The sequence below is a fragment of the Coturnix japonica genome, chromosome 5 (assembly GCF_054131305.1).
Source record: "Coturnix japonica strain WE chromosome 5, WE-NBRP24, whole genome shotgun sequence".
NCBI classification, from domain to species: Eukaryota; Metazoa; Chordata; class Aves; order Galliformes; family Phasianidae; genus Coturnix; species Coturnix japonica.
This window is the reverse complement of record NC_140667.1, coordinates 13,738,818-13,757,671: the sequence shown is the minus strand read 5'-3', so window position 1 is coordinate 13,757,671 and position 18,854 is coordinate 13,738,818. Positions and strand designations below refer to the sequence as shown.

General features: G+C 41.2%; 1 protein-coding gene and 1 long non-coding RNA gene across 3 annotated transcripts in view; one reads left to right on the top strand and one right to left on the bottom strand.

Annotated features, from left to right (window-relative positions):
• LOC116653475 (uncharacterized) overlaps window positions 1–18,854 on the bottom strand; it is a 98,412-nt gene that overhangs the window by 2,492 nt on the left and 77,066 nt on the right. The window lies entirely within an intron of this gene.
• LOC107314549 (mucin-5B) overlaps window positions 1–18,854 on the top strand; it is a 39,863-nt gene that overhangs the window by 16,063 nt on the left and 4,946 nt on the right. For both annotated transcript variants that reach the window (XM_015863887.3, XM_015863888.3), the window contains 26 exons: window positions 418–670; window positions 1,582–1,634; window positions 2,015–2,115; window positions 2,418–2,569; window positions 3,725–3,863; window positions 4,922–5,032; window positions 5,788–5,967; window positions 6,366–6,602; window positions 7,495–7,651; window positions 7,860–7,988; window positions 8,424–8,508; window positions 8,732–8,769; window positions 9,502–9,657; window positions 10,733–10,825; window positions 11,547–11,788; window positions 12,115–12,292; window positions 12,547–12,797; window positions 13,190–13,373; window positions 13,881–14,073; window positions 14,928–15,106; window positions 15,618–15,687; window positions 15,820–15,941; window positions 16,305–16,336; window positions 16,778–16,955; window positions 17,668–17,772; window positions 18,609–18,649. In XM_015863887.3, the coding sequence (XP_015719373.2) occupies window positions 418–670; window positions 1,582–1,634; window positions 2,015–2,115; window positions 2,418–2,569; window positions 3,725–3,863; window positions 4,922–5,032; window positions 5,788–5,967; window positions 6,366–6,602; window positions 7,495–7,651; window positions 7,860–7,988; window positions 8,424–8,508; window positions 8,732–8,769; window positions 9,502–9,657; window positions 10,733–10,825; window positions 11,547–11,788; window positions 12,115–12,292; window positions 12,547–12,797; window positions 13,190–13,373; window positions 13,881–14,073; window positions 14,928–15,106; window positions 15,618–15,687; window positions 15,820–15,941; window positions 16,305–16,336; window positions 16,778–16,955; window positions 17,668–17,772; window positions 18,609–18,649 (3,659 nt within the window). The remainder of the gene's footprint in view (window positions 1–417; window positions 671–1,581; window positions 1,635–2,014; window positions 2,116–2,417; window positions 2,570–3,724; window positions 3,864–4,921; window positions 5,033–5,787; window positions 5,968–6,365; window positions 6,603–7,494; window positions 7,652–7,859; window positions 7,989–8,423; window positions 8,509–8,731; window positions 8,770–9,501; window positions 9,658–10,732; window positions 10,826–11,546; window positions 11,789–12,114; window positions 12,293–12,546; window positions 12,798–13,189; window positions 13,374–13,880; window positions 14,074–14,927; window positions 15,107–15,617; window positions 15,688–15,819; window positions 15,942–16,304; window positions 16,337–16,777; window positions 16,956–17,667; window positions 17,773–18,608; window positions 18,650–18,854) is intronic.

Below are 18,854 nucleotides of genomic sequence, written 5' to 3'. Positions count from 1 at the left end.
TCCTTATCACTGCCCATTTAATGCCCCAAATTGACCCTATAAAATAGCTCAAGTCTTCTTCATTATTTTTTTTCCCCCTACCCAAATAAATCATTAGTTGGGGACAGAAAACTCATTTTTATCAACATGGATGAAGTGAGAATTTATGGGCTTCAGTTCTTGACATAAGATGGACTTGTAAATTTTACAAATACAAAATGGCACCCACTCTTATTCAGTCAAGATACACCCTGTTGGGCATTTCAGAATTCAATCTCACCTAGTGTTATGCAGGTTTATGTGAGCAGGCTTCTCCCAGACCACTAAAAGACAAAGTGTTCTGGTTAGGAAAATGCACATTCATGGATCTCAACCTGCAGAAAGCTGCATTAACAGCATGAATGATGTTTGCACATCCGTTTCATTTCTCTTGCAAAGATCCCTCAGAGGAGTGTCCTGAGACTATGGTTTATAAGTATAGTGTGAAGCACTGCAACCAGTCTTGCCGCTCGCTGGATGAACCTGATCCACTGTGTAAAGTTCAGATTGCTCCTATGGAGGGCTGTGGTTGCCCTGAAGGGACCTACCTCAATGATGAGGAGGAATGTGTGACTCCAGATGACTGTCCCTGCTACTACAAAGGCAAGATCGTTCAGCCTGGCAACTCTTTCCAAGAAGACAAACTGTTGTGGTAAGCTGCACTAATGATGCAAAGGTTGAACACTTGGGCTTGCTGGGGAAGTCCCTGCTCTAATCCTTAAATGCACTCATTTTACTGTAAGGAATCATGATTAATTTCTGCTTGATTTTACCAAAGTAAATGTTCCCTTGGCAGGAAGGGCAGCCACAGTGAAGATTAAGATCCTATATCCCTGCTAGCAAACAAGAACCTTAAAACATGTAATGTTTGTGACCTATCTCTATGCAAAGTTCACTGTTGTGTAAAAAAACACTCGCTTACAGCGGGAGCAAGATATGGGCTTTGAGAGTGGAGTTTCTGGCTCTGTGATGAAAAGGAGTCAAAAACATCCCCGTAGGCACCATCCTGCAGGCTGTTAAAAAAATATATTGCCCAAGGGAAAAAAAGCAAAATCTCAGTTTTTAAACATAAGGAGAAAACTAGGGGGGCGAATACTATCGGTAAGGTAATTCTCTTGCATCTCCAGTGCAAAACAACTTCCTTTTCCTCATTTCCAACCAGGGTATCAAATACATTTAAACAAATTTCAGGAGAGGAACGAATTATGCAAACAATGTATTTTTATCTTTAGATGTCTGTTTTTTCTCTCTCTCTTGCAACTCTTAGACTTTTCTGTGAAAATTTTAACTTGCTTTGTAGAAACAAATTTGCTTGGTAATTTAGGAAGCCTCTTACTTAAGAAGGTATTACTCCTATCTCATGGAGTGGAAAAGAAATGTTGAGGAAAGACTTGACTTAGGGAAGGCACGCACTAAACAAGTGGCAATTCACATCTGTACCAAACATTAATTTGATGGGAATTTGTTATTTGTGTTAATAGTAAAGCTTTGCAGGGGCTTTCTCTCTAGTGAGACAGACAAGTGTGAAGAGCTGATGTGTTTCGTTTTATGGAATCTCTTTAGCAAATGCATTCAAGGACGATTAGACTGCATTGGAGAAACTGTCCTGGTAAAAGGTGAGATTTTGTTAAATATTAGCATGATGGTGTCAGCTAATGTTTATAATGTTTCTCTCTACACCTCTTTCTTTCTGTAGCATTTTGGTAGTCTGCACATTTTTTTACTTTCTTCCTATAATGTGTGAGTTATTAGTAACAGTTTTCTTTACAAGAATGACCCCAGAGTTGCTGAATTCTTTTAAAGATATCTCCTAAAGCTCAGAGGCTGTCTGCCTCCTTCTTCATCCTGTTGGTAGACAGAACAGAAATCTAATGGAAACTGTAAATGAGAGACAAATGCTGCCCTCTGAAATGCTCTACTCAGTCACACAGAGGGGCTGATGACATCCTTATCACTTTCACCAAATGGCCTTACTACAATGTTCTTCATCCCATAGATTGCCCAGCTCCTATGTACTACTTCAACTGCAGCTCGGCAGGTCCTGGTGCCATTGGATCAGAGTGTCAGAAGAGCTGTAAGACGCAGGACATGCACTGTGTAAGGGTTTCACCTCCTATCACAAGTGTGAGGCAACATGATTGTGCATGTGTGATTGTCCTGAACAAACGCTGGTGGTAACAGATTACACTGTTCACAAGACCAGTTGCTCCACTGATAATACAGCAGCTGCAGCTACCCACCTAGATGTGAGGCTTGTAGCCTGATTGTTACTAAGTTACTGGCACGTCATTTTGAAAGGCAATCTAAAAAGTCTGGAGTCCAGCACTGACACTTCTGTGGGTTCCCTGTACATTCTTTGCATTAATGTATTGCCTTGTATCATGTTTTTATATATGCAGTATGTCACAGAATGTGTCTCTGGCTGCATGTGTCCCGATGGGTTGGTGCTGGATGGCAGTGGGGGATGTATTCCCAAAGACCAATGCCCATGTGTCCACGGAGGGCACTTTTATAAACCTGGTGAAACCATCAGAGTTGACTGCAACACATGGTATGTTATTCCTGGGAGTTTTTTGGAACAAAGGCTGTTAAAAAGAGTGCATAGTATGTCCATGGGGCAGGATGCCTTCGAAGCCTTCCTCTTCACCATCAGGACCATCAAATATCTTGAAGAAGAAAAAAAAAAAAAGAAAAGAAAAAATAAAAAATAAAAAGAAAAAAGGAAGCATTCCCTCTCTGCAGCACAATGCATGAGCTTGTATTTAAGGGAATGGCTACCAAATGTCAAAGAATTTCCATTGTTTTTTTACAAACTGCTTCCACTCCAGCTTTAGAAATCCCAGCCACATCAGAACTGCTTTGTGGCTGCTCATTGTATAACAAAGAATGGAGTCTGTCACTGTGGGGCTCAGCTTACACCCAGAAAAGGGCTGAATGTAGAGTAAGGAGGAACCAGGGTGATCTTCCAGCTACCTGGAGTTCTTCTGGGTGCACAGATCTCCCAGTAAGACAATGAATGGTCCAGTTGTTTCAACTGTGGGTATAACGCTGCTGTAGTTCTCAAAGATATTATTTATCATCGTAGGTAAAATTCTTTGAATCCTTACCCATTATTTAGTGAGAAAATAGGAGAAGATAACAGCTAGAAACACTGGTTTGATTATCACTAGTACAAGCAATGCGTTTAACATGTGAGGCCAAACCCTGATAAGGAGTTGTTCTCCCAGAGGCCATTAAGAGGTTTTATTGCAGTGAGGTCTTTGTTTTCTTATGAGAACAGACTGCACACATGGAAAATAACTGCAGAATATATGTGCTAAGGGAACAACTAAAATGGTCTGTCTATGGTGCCCGTCAGCTGGAGGTGAAGTCTGCCAGGGGAGGGTGAGAGGTAGTGTTGGTTTGCACACTGTGATAAGGAACAGAACAGGCCGCAAGGTATGTTAGCTATCGTTGAATTATCTAGTTTTTCATCTTAAGCTGAGGACTTAAATCCCCACTGTCTGCTGTCAGGCCTTAGTGATAATAATAATAATTTAAAAAAAAATAAAAAATCAAAATACACAACATGTCTTGGTAGAAAACATGAATTTTGTAATTAGTAGTGCATTATACGGCATGGTCTCAGAGCAAATTACTTTGAAGCACTGCAGAGGATTCAACTTTCAGTACGAAGATGGTGACCCTTTGTATTTCACCCCCCCAGCACCTGTAACAAAAGGCAGTGGAACTGCACAGACAACCCCTGCAAGGGAACCTGCACTGTGTATGGCAACGGGCACTACATGAGCTTTGATGGGGAGAAGTTTGATTTCCTGGGAGACTGTGACTATATCCTAGCTCAGGTATCTCAGTTTTTGTATTCTTATCCACAGGCTCTTCACAGATTACACTGCAGGGTTCCATTTGAGAAATGATTTGATAAGACAAGGGAAAATGGTTTTAAACCAAATGAGGGGAGATTTAGACTGGGTTTGAGGAAGAAGTGTTTTACGATAAGGGCAGTGAGACACTGGAACAGACTGTCCAGAGAAGTGGTGGGTGCCCCATTCCTGGAGGCACCCAAGATCAGGCTGGAGGGGCTCTGAGCACCTGACCTAGTGAAAGTATCCCTGTTCATTGCAGGGGAGTTGGACTATGTGGCCTTTAAGGGTCTCCTGCAGCAAAAACGATTCTGATTCTATAAAGACTGTCTTATGTAAAATAATGAACACTGGTGAGTTGAGCTTAACCCTTCTGCTCTAGTACTCAGAGCAGATACTTATCTTCTGTTCAAAACCAAAGCAATTAACCCTCAGAAATGACACAAGAGGGCACTGTGTGATCATAAATGATTAACTCGTGGGCTGGGCTGCCCTTTCCTGTGTAACCACCATCTGCAAAGGAGGGGATTCATGTAGCATTGAAAATTAATATTTCTCTGGACCATTCAAGAGTGACAGTAGGGACAGCAGGCTGACAGAGCATCCTGATGTACCTGCAGGTGTCCCTGTTCATTGCAGGGAAATTGGACCAGATGGCCTTTAGGGTCCCTTCCAATTCTAATGATTGTGTGACTATTATTATTATTATTATTATTGTTATTATTATTCACCAAAAGCTAGCATATGGATCTCAATTTACGTACAACAATCACATGTAATAAGTTAGTACTGAATGAGACATTTTCTCATCTCCAAATCAGGTTTTTTTTTGGTTTTTTTGTTTTTTTTTTGCTAATATTGAGGAAAAAAAGTAATTAAAACTTACTGGCTGTGCAGGACTGGTGTTATGAGAGGCTCATTTTTTTTTTTTTTATTTACCTCAGCTTTTCTCTTTATGTATTTAGAGCTCTTGAAAATGTATAAGACTGGAGTAATTGCATGAAAAGATCTAATACAATGTTATCTTATTTTTTTCTAAGGATTTTTGTCCCAATAACATGGATGCTGGCACCTTCCGAATTGTAATTCAGAACAATGCCTGCGGGAAGTCACTCTCCATCTGCTCCCTAAAGATCACGCTGATTTTTGAGGTTTGTCTAGAATCATCCCAAACTGAGGAGCTGTACTCCTGATTTTGCTGCAGTTAAATCTACTTTATATTCCAACTCCGTTGTTGGTATACAGTAACTACATTAATCAAATAGCTTGAAAGCAAAGGCAGACAAGCTGGGAAGGGTGTAGGTAGTTGATGTTACCAGGGCTGGATACTTCTGCAGGGAATGGGGCAGGTTCAGGGGTCAATAGCACTCTGCATACATATGTGTGTATGTGTGCATCTGTGATATTAGTGGTGCATGGGTGGAAAAAGAAAATTTAGAGGACCATGTTGTATATTTCTGTGCCATGGTTTGTGCACAGGGCAGATGTCAACCACAGAGGGAAGAGTTTCTTCCTTCCAGCTCAGCTTTAGCATTTCCCCAGAGTGAACACAAAAGAACAAAGAAATTTATCCCAGAGTAGGGGGTGAGGGTAGGGTGAAACAAAGTGGCGTGACAAGGAGTGTTCTGGCATGCCCAATTACCCATGCACTCAGGAGATGTTGTGCCAGCGAAATAGATTTCATCTAGAATGAGGACAATTTATGTGACCATGAAGTAAGACTTGTCATGCATGGGCAGATGTTTCCCATTGAACTCAGTGGGTCTTGTCTTTAGCTCACGTGTCCTGGGACAGGCCAAGATGTACTGCAAGAACTACAGAAAAATGAGATGAAGGACAAAAGACAGAATACCAGAGCTGTTATTCTATTTGGCTTCCTTCCATGCAATATATTTGTTCCTTTTAGAGCAGTGAAATCAGGCTTTTGGAAGGAAGAATTCAGGAGATAGCCACTGATCCAGGAGCTGAGAAGAATTATAAGGTGGATCTCAGAGGAGGTTATATTGTGATCGAAACAACTCAAGGGATGAGCTTCATGTGGGACCAGAAGACGACAGTTGTTGTTCATGTGACACCATCTTTCCAGGTAGGCGCAGTACAGACTGAGTTACAATTTCAAACTCAAAGTCAGACAGACACCCAGAACTGAAACCCCAGTTTGAAGTTCAGAGCTTGGAGAAGTGCTTGGTCTCAAGGGCAAGAAGCAGTGAGCAGGCCATGCTTTGTGTTTTGTTTCAATGTCCAGTTGGTATGGAATGCTCCAAAATATTGGGTGCTAGAAGTAAAGCAAGATATTTTGAGTACTGGTGGGCTAAAAGAATGATCATGTCACTTCCAGTACAGCTTTTTCTATAACATATTTCAATGGCTGTTTAGAAATTCGCAGCTACTTTTCCTTGGCTTGTTCTGTAGTTTATTTCTGTCAAAGAGTGGGCTGTACTTAAAATAACCTAACCACTTACTGCGCCTACACAAATTACTCAGGGAAAAGTCTGTGGCCTTTGTGGGGACTTCGATGGCCGCTCAAGGAATGACTTCACGACCAGAGGGCAGTCTGTGGAGATGAGCATCCAGGAGTTTGGAAACAGTTGGAAAATAACAAGCACCTGCTCCAATATAAACATGACGGACCTGTGTGCTGATCAGCCTTTCAAATCTGCCTTGGGACAGAAGCACTGCAGCATCATTAAGAGTAGTGTCTTTGAAGCATGCCACAGTAAGGTAATCCTGTTCTCCCATCATCAGTACTTTCTCACTAGGCATTAGTTGCTATTACACAGCACATTTGTGCACAAACTGTTACTATTAAAGGCTATTACACAACATCCTTGAGAACAGGGGCTACCTCTCTCAAAACCTTTCCTTACTGTGGTGGCAGTTAAATCCTGCTGTTTGGCACTGGGGAAACAGTGGTGCCTGTTTTGGCAACCGAGGACAAAGGATAACAGCTGGCTACCAGACCTAAAAAGCTGGGTATCAGTTTGTAACATCTAGAGATAACAGCATGGGGCTGTTTTTATGAGTATCCTTTGGGAAAGTTTATTCAAATTACCAAAGCAAAGAAGTTATTTTGTTTATTTTAGATGCATCAAATTAATTTAAACTGATACAGAGTTGCTAATTCTTAATGAGACATGCCTATGTGAGGCTTCAGTGCAGTTTAATATGTCACTTAAGGAGTGAAGTTGGCCTAATTTCCTTGGTTAGCTCGTGCTGACACAGGTTAAAGCACAAGAAATGTGAAATGCAGTGGAAATATAATTTCATTTTATACTCCATCCCTACCTGTCAATTAGAAAGCACAGGCACTACAGAGCTGTGGTAACCCAAAGCCAAGTAGTTTAACTCTGCAGACATTATGCTTGGAAAGACAATGATTGTAAATGCCAGTACACAAATAAGAAAGAGAAGATTTAAAAACCACATATATCAGACAGGTGAAAATAGAAAAGCATCTCCTGTAAAACACCCTAGCTCTGTAGTGACAAGATCAGACTGTCACAGACGGTTCTGCTGAAGAAACTGCCAGGGATGGCAGAAATTCAGAGCCCTTTCATTAAAAGTTAGAGCAAGAGGTACAGCTGTGATAACAGACCTGTTGGTATTTTGATAGGTGAATCCAATACCATATTATGAATCTTGTGTTTCTGACTTCTGTGGCTGTGACAGTGTGGGAGACTGTGAGTGCTTTTGTACCTCGGTGGCTGCTTATGCAAGAAGCTGTAACACAGCTGGTGTCTGTATCAACTGGAGAACGCCAGCCATCTGCCGTAAGTATGGCACTGGAAATGCACACAGTAAAGAGGTGCTCCATGTGCTTGGGCACATGGGGAAGGAAGAGCAGAATTCCAGTATCTCAACACGTGTGTGACTTAATAGGATCTTGTTTGCAAGAATTAGAAAATAAATCCTTCCCAGTGTCTGAGACTTGGAGGTTGTTTTTTGTTTGTTTGTTTGTTTGTTTTCCCTCTGTCCCAGCTGTGTTCTGTGATTACTACAATCCACCTGACAAACATGAGTGGTTCTATAAACCCTGTGGAGCACCGTGTCTAAAGACCTGCAGGAACCCACAAGGAAAATGTGGAAACATACTGTACAGCTTAGAAGGTAATTCTTCCTTGACATTGATGCAGTCTGTTGTAGATTTGTCTGATTTTAAATGCCTTAAGCAGCAAGATTGCTGCCTTACCCTGGAGGAATATCTCATTTGCCCTAGAAACTCACTGACCATGCCTCGCGTGAGGCTAATTCTCTGTGCTATAGTAATATTTGCATCAGAATTTGCATGTTACTTTTAAACTGGGCAGAGATACAAGGATACTGAGTCTAAATTCATAAAGAATAATCATCTGTTGATAGAGTTCATTAACACTTTCAGAAGACAGGGATAAAGAGGACATGGAAAAAGGGAAAATGAAGAACATTTATACACGATCATATTCATACTGGGATAAAATCTGCATCTGATAGAGGTGCTTATGTGATTGCCTTGAACCTACGTAAAGCAGACTAAATATGTTTTGTTTACTTTTAACTTTCCAGGCTGTTACCCAGAGTGTAGCCCTGACAAGCCATATTTTGATGAGGAGAGGAGGGAGTGCGTCTCCCTCCCTGACTGCACTTCATGGTAGGTCAGTTGATGGTAAGGGAGATATAATAGCACTGGAGAGCTATGCATTGTATGGTTTATGTTCACAAGAAATCATGGCAGCAATAATCATTAAAACCTAAAGTATCAGGCTTCTTTGTAGAAACAGATACTGTCTGCAGAGAGATACCATTTCACACACATTTCCACATACTGATTCAAGTCAATAAAACAAGTCTTCTCTCCTCCTCTTTATCTCCAGCAATCCTGAAGAGAAGATGTGTACTGAAGACTCCAAAGGTAATATTTGACCACCTTTCATTGAGTGATAATGAGACTGGAACACCCAACATCACATGGTGATAAATCTTCTAGAGGTGCTGTTTTCTGTCCTCTAACTAAGTAAGAAGCCTAGACAGTTAGCTTAAGAGCAGCCTTATGTGGTTCAGGGAAACTCATGTTTAGGAGTTCATTTCCCACATATAGCAGAAGCCACATCCTCAAAATGCAGGATGACTCAGTCAACAACACTTCTTCAATTTCGCTCATTTTTTTACAGTAATATAGATGAATCTCTCTGTGTTTCCTGAATACACATTCTCAAAACATTGCAGCACTTCTTATATACTTAAAGAAAGTTGTTTATTGCTGCACATTCCTCACTAGTGGTAATGGAAGTGCCAGGGTCACAACAGTCATCAAAGCAGCAGTCCCAGCCATATTCCTTGCCAAGAGGGAATATCCCCGTGCTCTAGACTGGATAAGGTCAGTGCTAGTTCTGATACTTTCAACAGCCAATAAGACAACTCCAAGAAGAACCAGCAACAAAAAAATTCCAACTCATTAAAAAATAAAAAGAGGTAGACTCCTAGTGTGACTTCTCAAGTAGAAACGGATAAATGTTTTTCAGGCAGGTAATTCATTTTTGCTTATATGAATGGTAAATCCAGCATTTGATTTTCTTCTCATTTATATTTATATTATGAGGCAGTGTTCTCTGACACCATGGTATTTACTCTTTTACTGCCTCAGATTGTCTTTGTTGCTACAATGGGAAGACCTACGCATTAAATGAAACTATTTATAGCCAGACCAAGGGGACTAACTGTGGTAATGCTTTCTGTGGCCCTAACGGAATGATCATTAAGACATTCATCCCATGCAGTACACCACCCGCACCAGCAAAAGGTACTATCAAATCTTTAATGTTGTGTAATATTTTTAATCCTTATGGTCAGTGTAAAGATGATAGCATTGAGAGATTTAGCTGTTTTTCAACATGGCTTTTCCAGTATCTTTGGGCCTTTTGCAACTGATGCTCTGCTGTTGTTCTCAAAATTTCATAGTTCTACACCTTGTTTTTCTCTTTCTCATCACCTATTATTTCACACTATTGTTCTTACTGTACTGTTTTCTGCATTGGATTAAGTCAGTCTCAAATGACTCATTGGAACAAGATAAAGCTACCTTGTGGTTTAATCTCTTCATAAAATAGAAGCTGCAGGGCAAAAGGGACAGAATAAACAGAAAAACATCATAAGAAAAAATGAAGCTGTTCCATGATTATAGCAAAAAATAAAAATTAAAAAGAAATAAATCAGCGATTAAAAGAAAATATGCTTTGATAGCAAATTGTACAAAACATGGCAATCAAAACTAACAGATAGCTTCTCTATTCACGTGAGTGGATGAACTGAAGACTTGGTAAGCTTATTTGTTTCCTGTTTACTACATTTGGTAACACCCGGAATAAAACATATAATGCTGTAATAGCTAGGAAAGGAAAGGCTATTTGAAGCAGAGTATAGAGTGGCTTCATTAAATGTCTAAATGAGACATACATATTTAAATAAACAGATTCTTCACAACTAGCCTTTACAGAACAAAATGGTGTGCCACTGGAAGTCAACTCTCCAAAGTCAGGTGAAGTCCAACGGGATTAGAAAGTTAAGAAGACCTCAGTTGGGAATAAAATAAGAGACAGCAGAAGGGAGGCTTACTCTCTTCTGTATAAAAATACCTGATGCACACACCTGGAGGAGTGTGTGCATTACACTAGTAGCATACAGCGTGTGTGTGTGGGGGGGGGGGGGGGCATTAAAATATAGGGAATGTTTTCAGTGTGAACCTGTACAGGATGTGGTGAAGGTGTAATAATGACTTTGTTCCTCTTCTTGTAAATGTAGAGACTTTGATAGATGTCATCAATCTTGAATATAGAGTAGCAATAGCTTTGGATATTAATTGGTTTAATTTCCTGCAGAACAACATATGCAACCTGTAACATCCGCACCACAGTTATCAACAGCAGCCACTCCTTGTTTCTGCACTGACAATGGACAATTGATACAAATGGGTGAGAAACCAAGCAATTTACTTTTTCTGCACCACTGATGTGGGAAGATGTACTGTTAGATAAATGCGCTCCAGCAAGTGATGATTCAGACTGCTGCAATTACACATTACCAGAAGTTGTTACATCTATGAACTGTAACTAACACCTCCAAAACTGCTTTTCACCTGCACCCCGTAACATAGTCCTGGTTTGGATACCCCTAGTATAAGTAAGCTTATAAGGTTATGTTAACTCGAATGTACTCCAGCACAGCCCCTGAATCCCATAACCTGATCACAGGTTTGTAATCCACATTCTTACTCCAAAGTTACTGGAGAGAAGGCTCCTCTTCTTCATCTCTTAGTAGCTCCTGTACATGTATTTCACGCTCTTTGTGAAGACCAGATGCACTTAGTGATACACTCAGCATTCTCCCCTTTTGGACCATATTCACTTCCCACCAGTGTACTTACTGATGAGCTGAAAAAATGCAGATTTGTCACCCGTGGCTCTCCCTGAGCCTTTTCCATTTTGGATGAATTGAGACCTGATTCAGCCATTAGATCCAAGGATCAGCAGGCAAACACACTGAATGTGGCCATCAGGTGCAGGCAGACCCAGTTACTTCCATGCAGGTCTGAGAATGTGTCTGAACTTGATGCACAGACATCCAGAGTTCACAGCAAACATCTATCAGTTTCAGGGGCAGTTCAGGGCTAACTGTTTGGTTTTGGCCTTACAGGGGAAAACGTTTCTCTGCCAATGAATGTATCAGGTCATTGTGCTTACTCCATTTGCAATGCATCGTGCCAGATTGAATTAATCTGGGCAGAGTGTAAAGTCGTTCAAATGGAGGCCCTTGAGACTTGTGAACCAAATTCTAAAGCCTGTCCAAGAACAGCTGCTCCCAACGCAACAAGCGTCATTCCTGCTACCATGCTGGCTCCTGTGAGCGACTGTCTTGGGCTCATTCCTCCTAGAAAGGTGAGAGAATTGAAAGAAGATATGATTCTTTAGCTAGAGCATTGTAGGTAGGCAGTTACCCGAGATGAAGAGCAGTTAGGAAACCACATCAGGCCATGTCAGACCTGCAGAAGCAGTCAAGACTTTATTCCTGAGACATGCACAAAATGCTGTAGAAAAGAAGATATCAAAGCTGCATTGATTGCTATATACTTCATATTTTCTGGCTTGTGGAGAGTAGATAGTAAGTAGTACCATACCAGATAGGGATCTGAGTGGAGGGTGGTTGGTGTATGCGATTGTTACATTACTTCGCTCTGGTCCTCTCTCTTTCAATCTATCAATAGTTTAATGAATCGTGGAACTTTGGAAACTGCCAAATTGCCACTTGCCTGGGAGAAGAAAATAATATTAAACTGTCCAGCATCATTTGCCCTCCTCAGCAGCTGAAACTCTGTGTCAATGGTTTCCCATTCATGAAACACCGTGATGAAACTGGTTGCTGTGAAGTCTATGAGTGCCAGTGTAAGTACTGTGGCAAGTGAATTTGTGGAATTTTTGTTGTGAATCTATGTGGCCAACATCTGTATTATGTTTGTATTGATTCAGTAGGGTAGAATGGAGCAGAATTCCCACCTAAAACTAAGAGCAGATAAAAATGTGCTTGCTAAGCTAGCTTTTCTTTACCAAACTAGTCTTTTCAGATCTCACTGAAGAAAGATTAAAAGGATTAAAACCAGCTTGAAGTTGAGAAACTAAACTTGAAGTGTGTCTTCCAGGTATTTGCAGTGGGTGGGGAAATGAACATTACGTGACTTTTGATGGAACGTATTATCACTTCAAAGAAAACTGCACGTATGTCCTCGTGGAGTTAATTCAGCCCAGCTCTCAAAAGTTTTGGATTCACATAGACAACTACTACTGTGGTGCCATCAGTGGAGCAATCTGTTCAATGTCCTTACTCATTTTTCACTCCAATTCTCTTGTTATTCTGACACAAGCGAAGGAACACGGAAAAGAAACAAACTTGGTAAATATTTTGTTAAAATGAGCTCTCATTGCATGACTGTAGCTACATTACTGCCAAATGCCTTGTCAGGTCAAAGGATGAGATTTGAGAAAAACAGAACTGTAGGATATGCAGTTACGTTGCTTCCTTGCTCTTTCTTTTTCTCCCTGACAGCAAAACTTTGTATATTCCAAAAGCTTGAAACTGTCACAGAATTTATTATGTTTTTCTTCCTGATGTAAGTATTTAGGTGTAAATTACAGCCTATTAAAAAGGAATAATCAGGAACTGCCTAAATGAGTGCCTTTTCCAGATTTCATTTTGTGCACCTGAGAGCTGAGAAGTAGCAGTTCTGAGTTATACGAATTGTGTATGTTATTGAACATAAGTTTTTATTGAACTCTTCTTTTTAGGTTTTGTTTAATGATAAGAAAGTTGTTCCAGACATTTCAAAGAATGGTATCAGGATAACCAGCTCTGGCCTTTACGTTATAGTTGAAATACCTGAATTGGAAGTTTATGTCTCTTACAGTCGACTTGCATTTTACATAAAACTCCCTTTCGGAAAGTATTATAACAATACCATGGGACTGTGTGGTGAGTGTGCTCATCAGCTGACACTAAAGAATGCAGTAAATTTTCCTCCTTTCTCTTGTCCCCTTGTAAACATCTCCAAATTCTTGCAACTCCAGTGATTGCTATGTTACACAGATCTTAATGATTTATCTCTTTTTGATGGGAAGACACTATCAGAACAATGTTTTGAGTCATTTCCTTCTACTCTGTACATTTGCTGGAGACATGCTCTTTCTTATGCATGTCTTCTTACTTTTGATCATACCTACTCATTATGGAGGGTCTTGAGCTAGGCAGAGCCATCTCAGTTGCTTTAGCCATTCAGAGGAATTCACTAGGCAACACCTTGGTTCTGGTTTTCATGGCAAACTATTTCCTCTAGCTTTCTCCTACACAGCACTTGTAAGCCCATCTGTGTCATTACTTTCTCATAAGAACTTCCCTCCAGGTATTGCTGTTTTATGTAAAAACAGCTTTATCAGCATCAAACAGCCTTAATCTGTCACTTTGCTTCTATTCTGCAACCAGGTACATGCACCAACCAGAAGTCTGATGATGCTAGGAAGAGGAATGGCGAGGTCATTGAGTCCTTCAAAGAGATGGCATTGGATTGGAAAGTCCCAGTTTCTACCAACAGATACTGTAATCCGCGCATCTCAGAACTAGTTAAGATTGAAAATCATCAGCACTGTGAGCCTTCTGTGCTGTGTAAAATAATCTGGTAAGATAAATCCCAAGGAGGCCAAATAATAAGCTCACAAGATAATTTTTTGCTTAAATACATGACTTGGGTGAGTAGCTTATAGGACACAGTGAAAATGCGAGTTCTAGCATACCTTGCAAAACTGAGCAGTGAACCGCTGTGTGAATGTTTCCAAGTTTGGCAGGTGTTTCTCAGCTGCAGCAGTATCAGAACTCCCTTAACTGTACTGCTTGGCACTCCCTCTACCTGTGGTTTCTTGATAAGTTTAGCAGAAATTGGCAATTGCTCAGCATCTATCTGAATATTCTGGATGAAAAGGAATAGTCAGAATACAGCAGGCAGATGTGTATGACTTTTTAAAATAACATTGTCTGAAATAGGATTGCCAACCGTGTTGATGTTACAGTGTCAGTGTGTAGAATTACAGTCATGAGCTGCTCAGAAGACTCTTCTTTGCATATGTCATTCCAACGTAAAATTGCTTTGTTTCAAATCATTGTAAGGAATGGGAGGTAATGCTCATTCTTAAGTAAACCATAGAATCATTACGGTTGGAAAAGATCTCTAAGAACATCAGATCCAACTGTCCACGTACCACCAATAGTGCTCACTGGGCCATGTCCCTCAGTGCCATGTCTCCACTGTTGCTGAACTCCTCCAGGGATGATGACTCCACCACCACCCCAGGCAGACCATGCCAGCACCCCACCACTCATGTGGGTATATTGCCAATCATAGCAACTTGTCTTTGTATTTTTGCCTTGATGCTTCCTCTGAGTGGGGATCGATTCAGCTGGGAGTAGAAATCTAACCCAAGCAGCTCAAGGAAGTAAAATGCTACATCTGTTTTCCTGTTTCCTTCCTTTGCAAAGGAACCTGACTGAGTGCCACCGCGTGGTCCCTCCGCAGCCCTACTATGAGGCGTGTGTGGCCAGCAGGTGCTCACAGCAGCACCCCAGCACTGAGTGCCAGAGCATACAGACATACGCAGCCTTGTGTGGGCTCCACGGGGTTTGTGTGGACTGGAGGGGGCAGACCAGTGGGCAGTGCGGTAAGTCTAGCAAAGACCTGCTGCAGAAGTGGCTCTGATCAGCTCTTTCCTAACATCATTTTTATTCCTCCGCATCAAAATTTCTTTAGCTGCTGAGGACTCCAAAAAACAAAAAACAGGAACAAATTAAAGAGGGGGGAAAAAAAAAGGTTGCAATCTAGAAATGGTGCAAAACAAGTGAGAAGCAGGTCCGTGGGCTCTTCTGAGAAGCCTGTGGAGGGATGGGTTGGGACATCTCTCATTTTTCTCCTCTTTGTGTTAGCTACAACTTCATCACTAGATGGCAATGCACAGCTTCCCTTCTCACTGCCTGCTCAGGGGCCTTTGGTTCTGGGTAAGCAGCACTGGAATTGCTGCAGACACTTAGGGAATGTATGAAGCCCCACTTGCTGAAGACGCAGGGACCCCTTGCTGGGCAGGAGCTTAGGCTATGTTGGCTGCTTGTCTATTGTGCACTGAAGGCTACAAGTGATCCTGGGCTCTCTAAACCCTGTGTTGTGATGCTCTACAGAGGCTACCTGTGCTCGGGATCAGGTCTACAAGCCATGTGGGGAAGCAAAAAGAAGCACTTGCTTCAGCAGGTGAGTGATTTCCATAACCTGAGAAGTACCGAGGAAGGCTCAAAGATAACATTTCTCTGGGTTTTAGTGTCTGCTTGACCCTGTGCATGTTTCTGCCTCTCACTCATTTCTGTTCAAATTCTAATTGTGTAGAGATGTCATTATGGACACCCACCCCTCCCGTAACAACACACCAGTGTTTGTTGAGGGATGTTACTGCCCTGATGGGAATATTCTGCTGAATGAACATGATGGCACCTGTGTTTCTGTCTGCGGTAAGAAATAATATAGAAATTGGGATGAGGCGAGATGGTAAGACCCTATGTAGAAGTGCACATAAGGGAAATGCTCTGGGTACAGGGGAAATGAGGGAGGCCTTCATATAGACTCTTTCTGGGTGGGCTGGAAATGCTTCTGATTGATAGTTTCCTTCTACTTTTAGACACAAAGTGAAACGTTTGCAAGATCAAAGATAGGGATATTCAAGATGTTTTGGCTACATAACCTGTGAATTTGCACACTTAATCTTTCTCTTTGTATCCATTTCTCAGATTTCAAGAGCCTCCTATTCCTGTCCTGCTACTTCTGTTGTTTTCCTCAGTCCAGTTGTCACTAACGGAATCTGATTTATTTTGTAGGTTGCACTGCGCAAGATGGATCAGTGAAACAGGTAAGGAAAAGGAAAACACTAACTTTATACTAGCTGGGTGCTGTGACCTACTGTAAAATTAACTGCATGAGTTTCTTTTAATTCTAAGCTTAAATACCAATGAACTGTAATGACAGTGGGGAAGAAAACAGCAGATTTTGTTAACACTAGAACTTGATTAATTACTAAACTCTATTAATTACTAAAATATGGAAACAGAATTAGCAGCTTGTGGGAATCACTTTTCTAGTAGGAGTACCACATTTCCCTTCTGGTAACACATAAACCTACAAAGGAAAGTGGCAGAGAGCATTTTTTCTTCTCTTCCTCTGGAATTTGAACTCCAATTATCCTACATATGGAATAGGGCAGCCCAGACCTGTGCATCACAGCAGGAAGGCATCCATTAATCTAATGCTTCTAGTTTTTCTCTTCTAAGGATTCCCTCTATTGTTTTCACAGCCCAGAGAGGCTTGGGAGCACGACTGTCAGTACTGTACTTGTGATGAAGAGACCTTGAATATCTCCTGCTTCCCCCGCCCTTGTGCTAAATCTCCACCTATCGACTGCAATAAAGAGGGCTTTGTACGCAAAATAAAACCGCGTCTGGATGATCCGTGCTGCACAGAGACAGTCTGTGGTACGTCAGTGATTCATGTGCCCTCATGTATGTCATCAAGTAGCATCATTTGCCTCATGCTGACCCAACAGCTAGCAGATTCAAATAAGCATACTGGACTAGTCATTTATGCTTGCCATCAAAAGAGACCTCCTCTAGGTCCGCTTGTATTCTAAACTAGTGCTATACCTCCTCCTCATAGTCTACTCAGGCCCTGGACATTTATTCCTAACATTCATAGGAGGCTGCAGTACAAGGGATCCTGGCAGAAGTGGGATGATTTCCTCTTCCTCATTCCCTCATACTCCCAAAGAAAGATCCACTGAGCTCCTTTGGATGTCCTGTGGGCACTGCTCAGAGCAGGGTGCTATGCCTTGCATTTCCCTACTTTTACATCTCTGACCCTCAACCACCAACCTCTTCATTTTTTCCACTCATTCGCTTTTAATCCAACACTTTTCTGTCATTTCCCTTTTTCTCTGAGATGAGCACGTATATTTTTTTAGAGATTACATCCAGTGGGGGAACAGGAGAAGCATGAGCTAGAACTATATGCTAATGAAAAAGCTTTACAGCAGGTCAAGCTTCAAGAAACTTGCCCTGAACAAATCCCAGCCTTGAAAGATGTTTGTTTTGAGAATCATCTATTTTGTGGATGTTCAAGTTTTAGGCTGCAAGTAAAACTACTGGACAGAATTATTTGGCTTACTTTATCTCCATTTGTCCATTGCAGAATGTGATATAAAAACCTGCATTATCAACAAAACAGCGTGTGACTTAGGTTTCCAGCCAGTGGTAGCTATATCTGAGAATGGTTGTTGTCCTATCTTCTCTTGTAGTAAGTACCACGTTTCACTATGATGCTCTTTTGAAATTTTTCACTGAGAGGGCTTTGAGACCCAGGCCCAGGCTGCCCAGAGAAGCTGTGGATGCCCCATCCCTGAAGGCGCTCACAGCCAGGCTGGATGGGGACTTGGGCAGCCTGACCTGGTAATCAGCAGCCCTGCCCACTGCAGGGGGTTGATATCTTTGAGGTCCCTTCTAACACAGGCCATTCTAGGATTCTATGACTCTATCATTTTTAATTCCTTGAACTATTTCAGTTTTTCTAAATGAGTCACAATCACAAGGACTAGACACACTCCTTCCCTCCCTGATACTTTTGGTAGAGCAAGAGTAAATGCTTTAAGTTCTCCGTAGATAATACTCAGTGAAATATCAGTATGTGATTTATGAAATACTCAATTTGTATTACAGTCAACCTATCCAGAAGTTCTGCTGCCAAATCTTGTGTCTGGAACTGTATACCTCACCCAGCTCCTCATTTACACAGTAACCAGCAAGGTGGCTAACAATAAAGAAAAGCTCAACTAATTTCAAGTATGGGTAAAACTATGTGAAGTAAAATAGTTTTGCCGTATGGAAAATAGCAGTAAATAGAATTACCACAATCTTTGTGCATAATGTTTGAGCAGATATTACATGTGAGCTTCAGGATGACAGTTAGCAATGTGTACTAGCTATGCTTTCCCTTCCATTGTGCAGGCTATGGAGACTTAGCAAATAAATTCAGTTCTACTCTCTGCCTTCTCTAAAACACCAAGAATTCCGAGCTGAGTACTATAACTGGTTATATCATTCATAGCACATCCTTTTCATTTTCTTTTCTTACAGTACCAAAAGGTGTATGTGTTTCTGAAGGAGTTGAATTTAAGGTAGGTCTTTTTCCAGACACTTCTTTCCACGGGTTGATGCAGCCTGAATCAGAATTTTATGAACTTGTTATTGTCAACGGCCACATAAGAAACAAGATTAAAGTGGTCCATAACTGTTCCCTGCCAGTAACCTTAAGTGTCACTGGAAATATTAATAAATGGGTGATCCTAGAGACCAGTAGCTAATTTAGTAAATGATGTAATT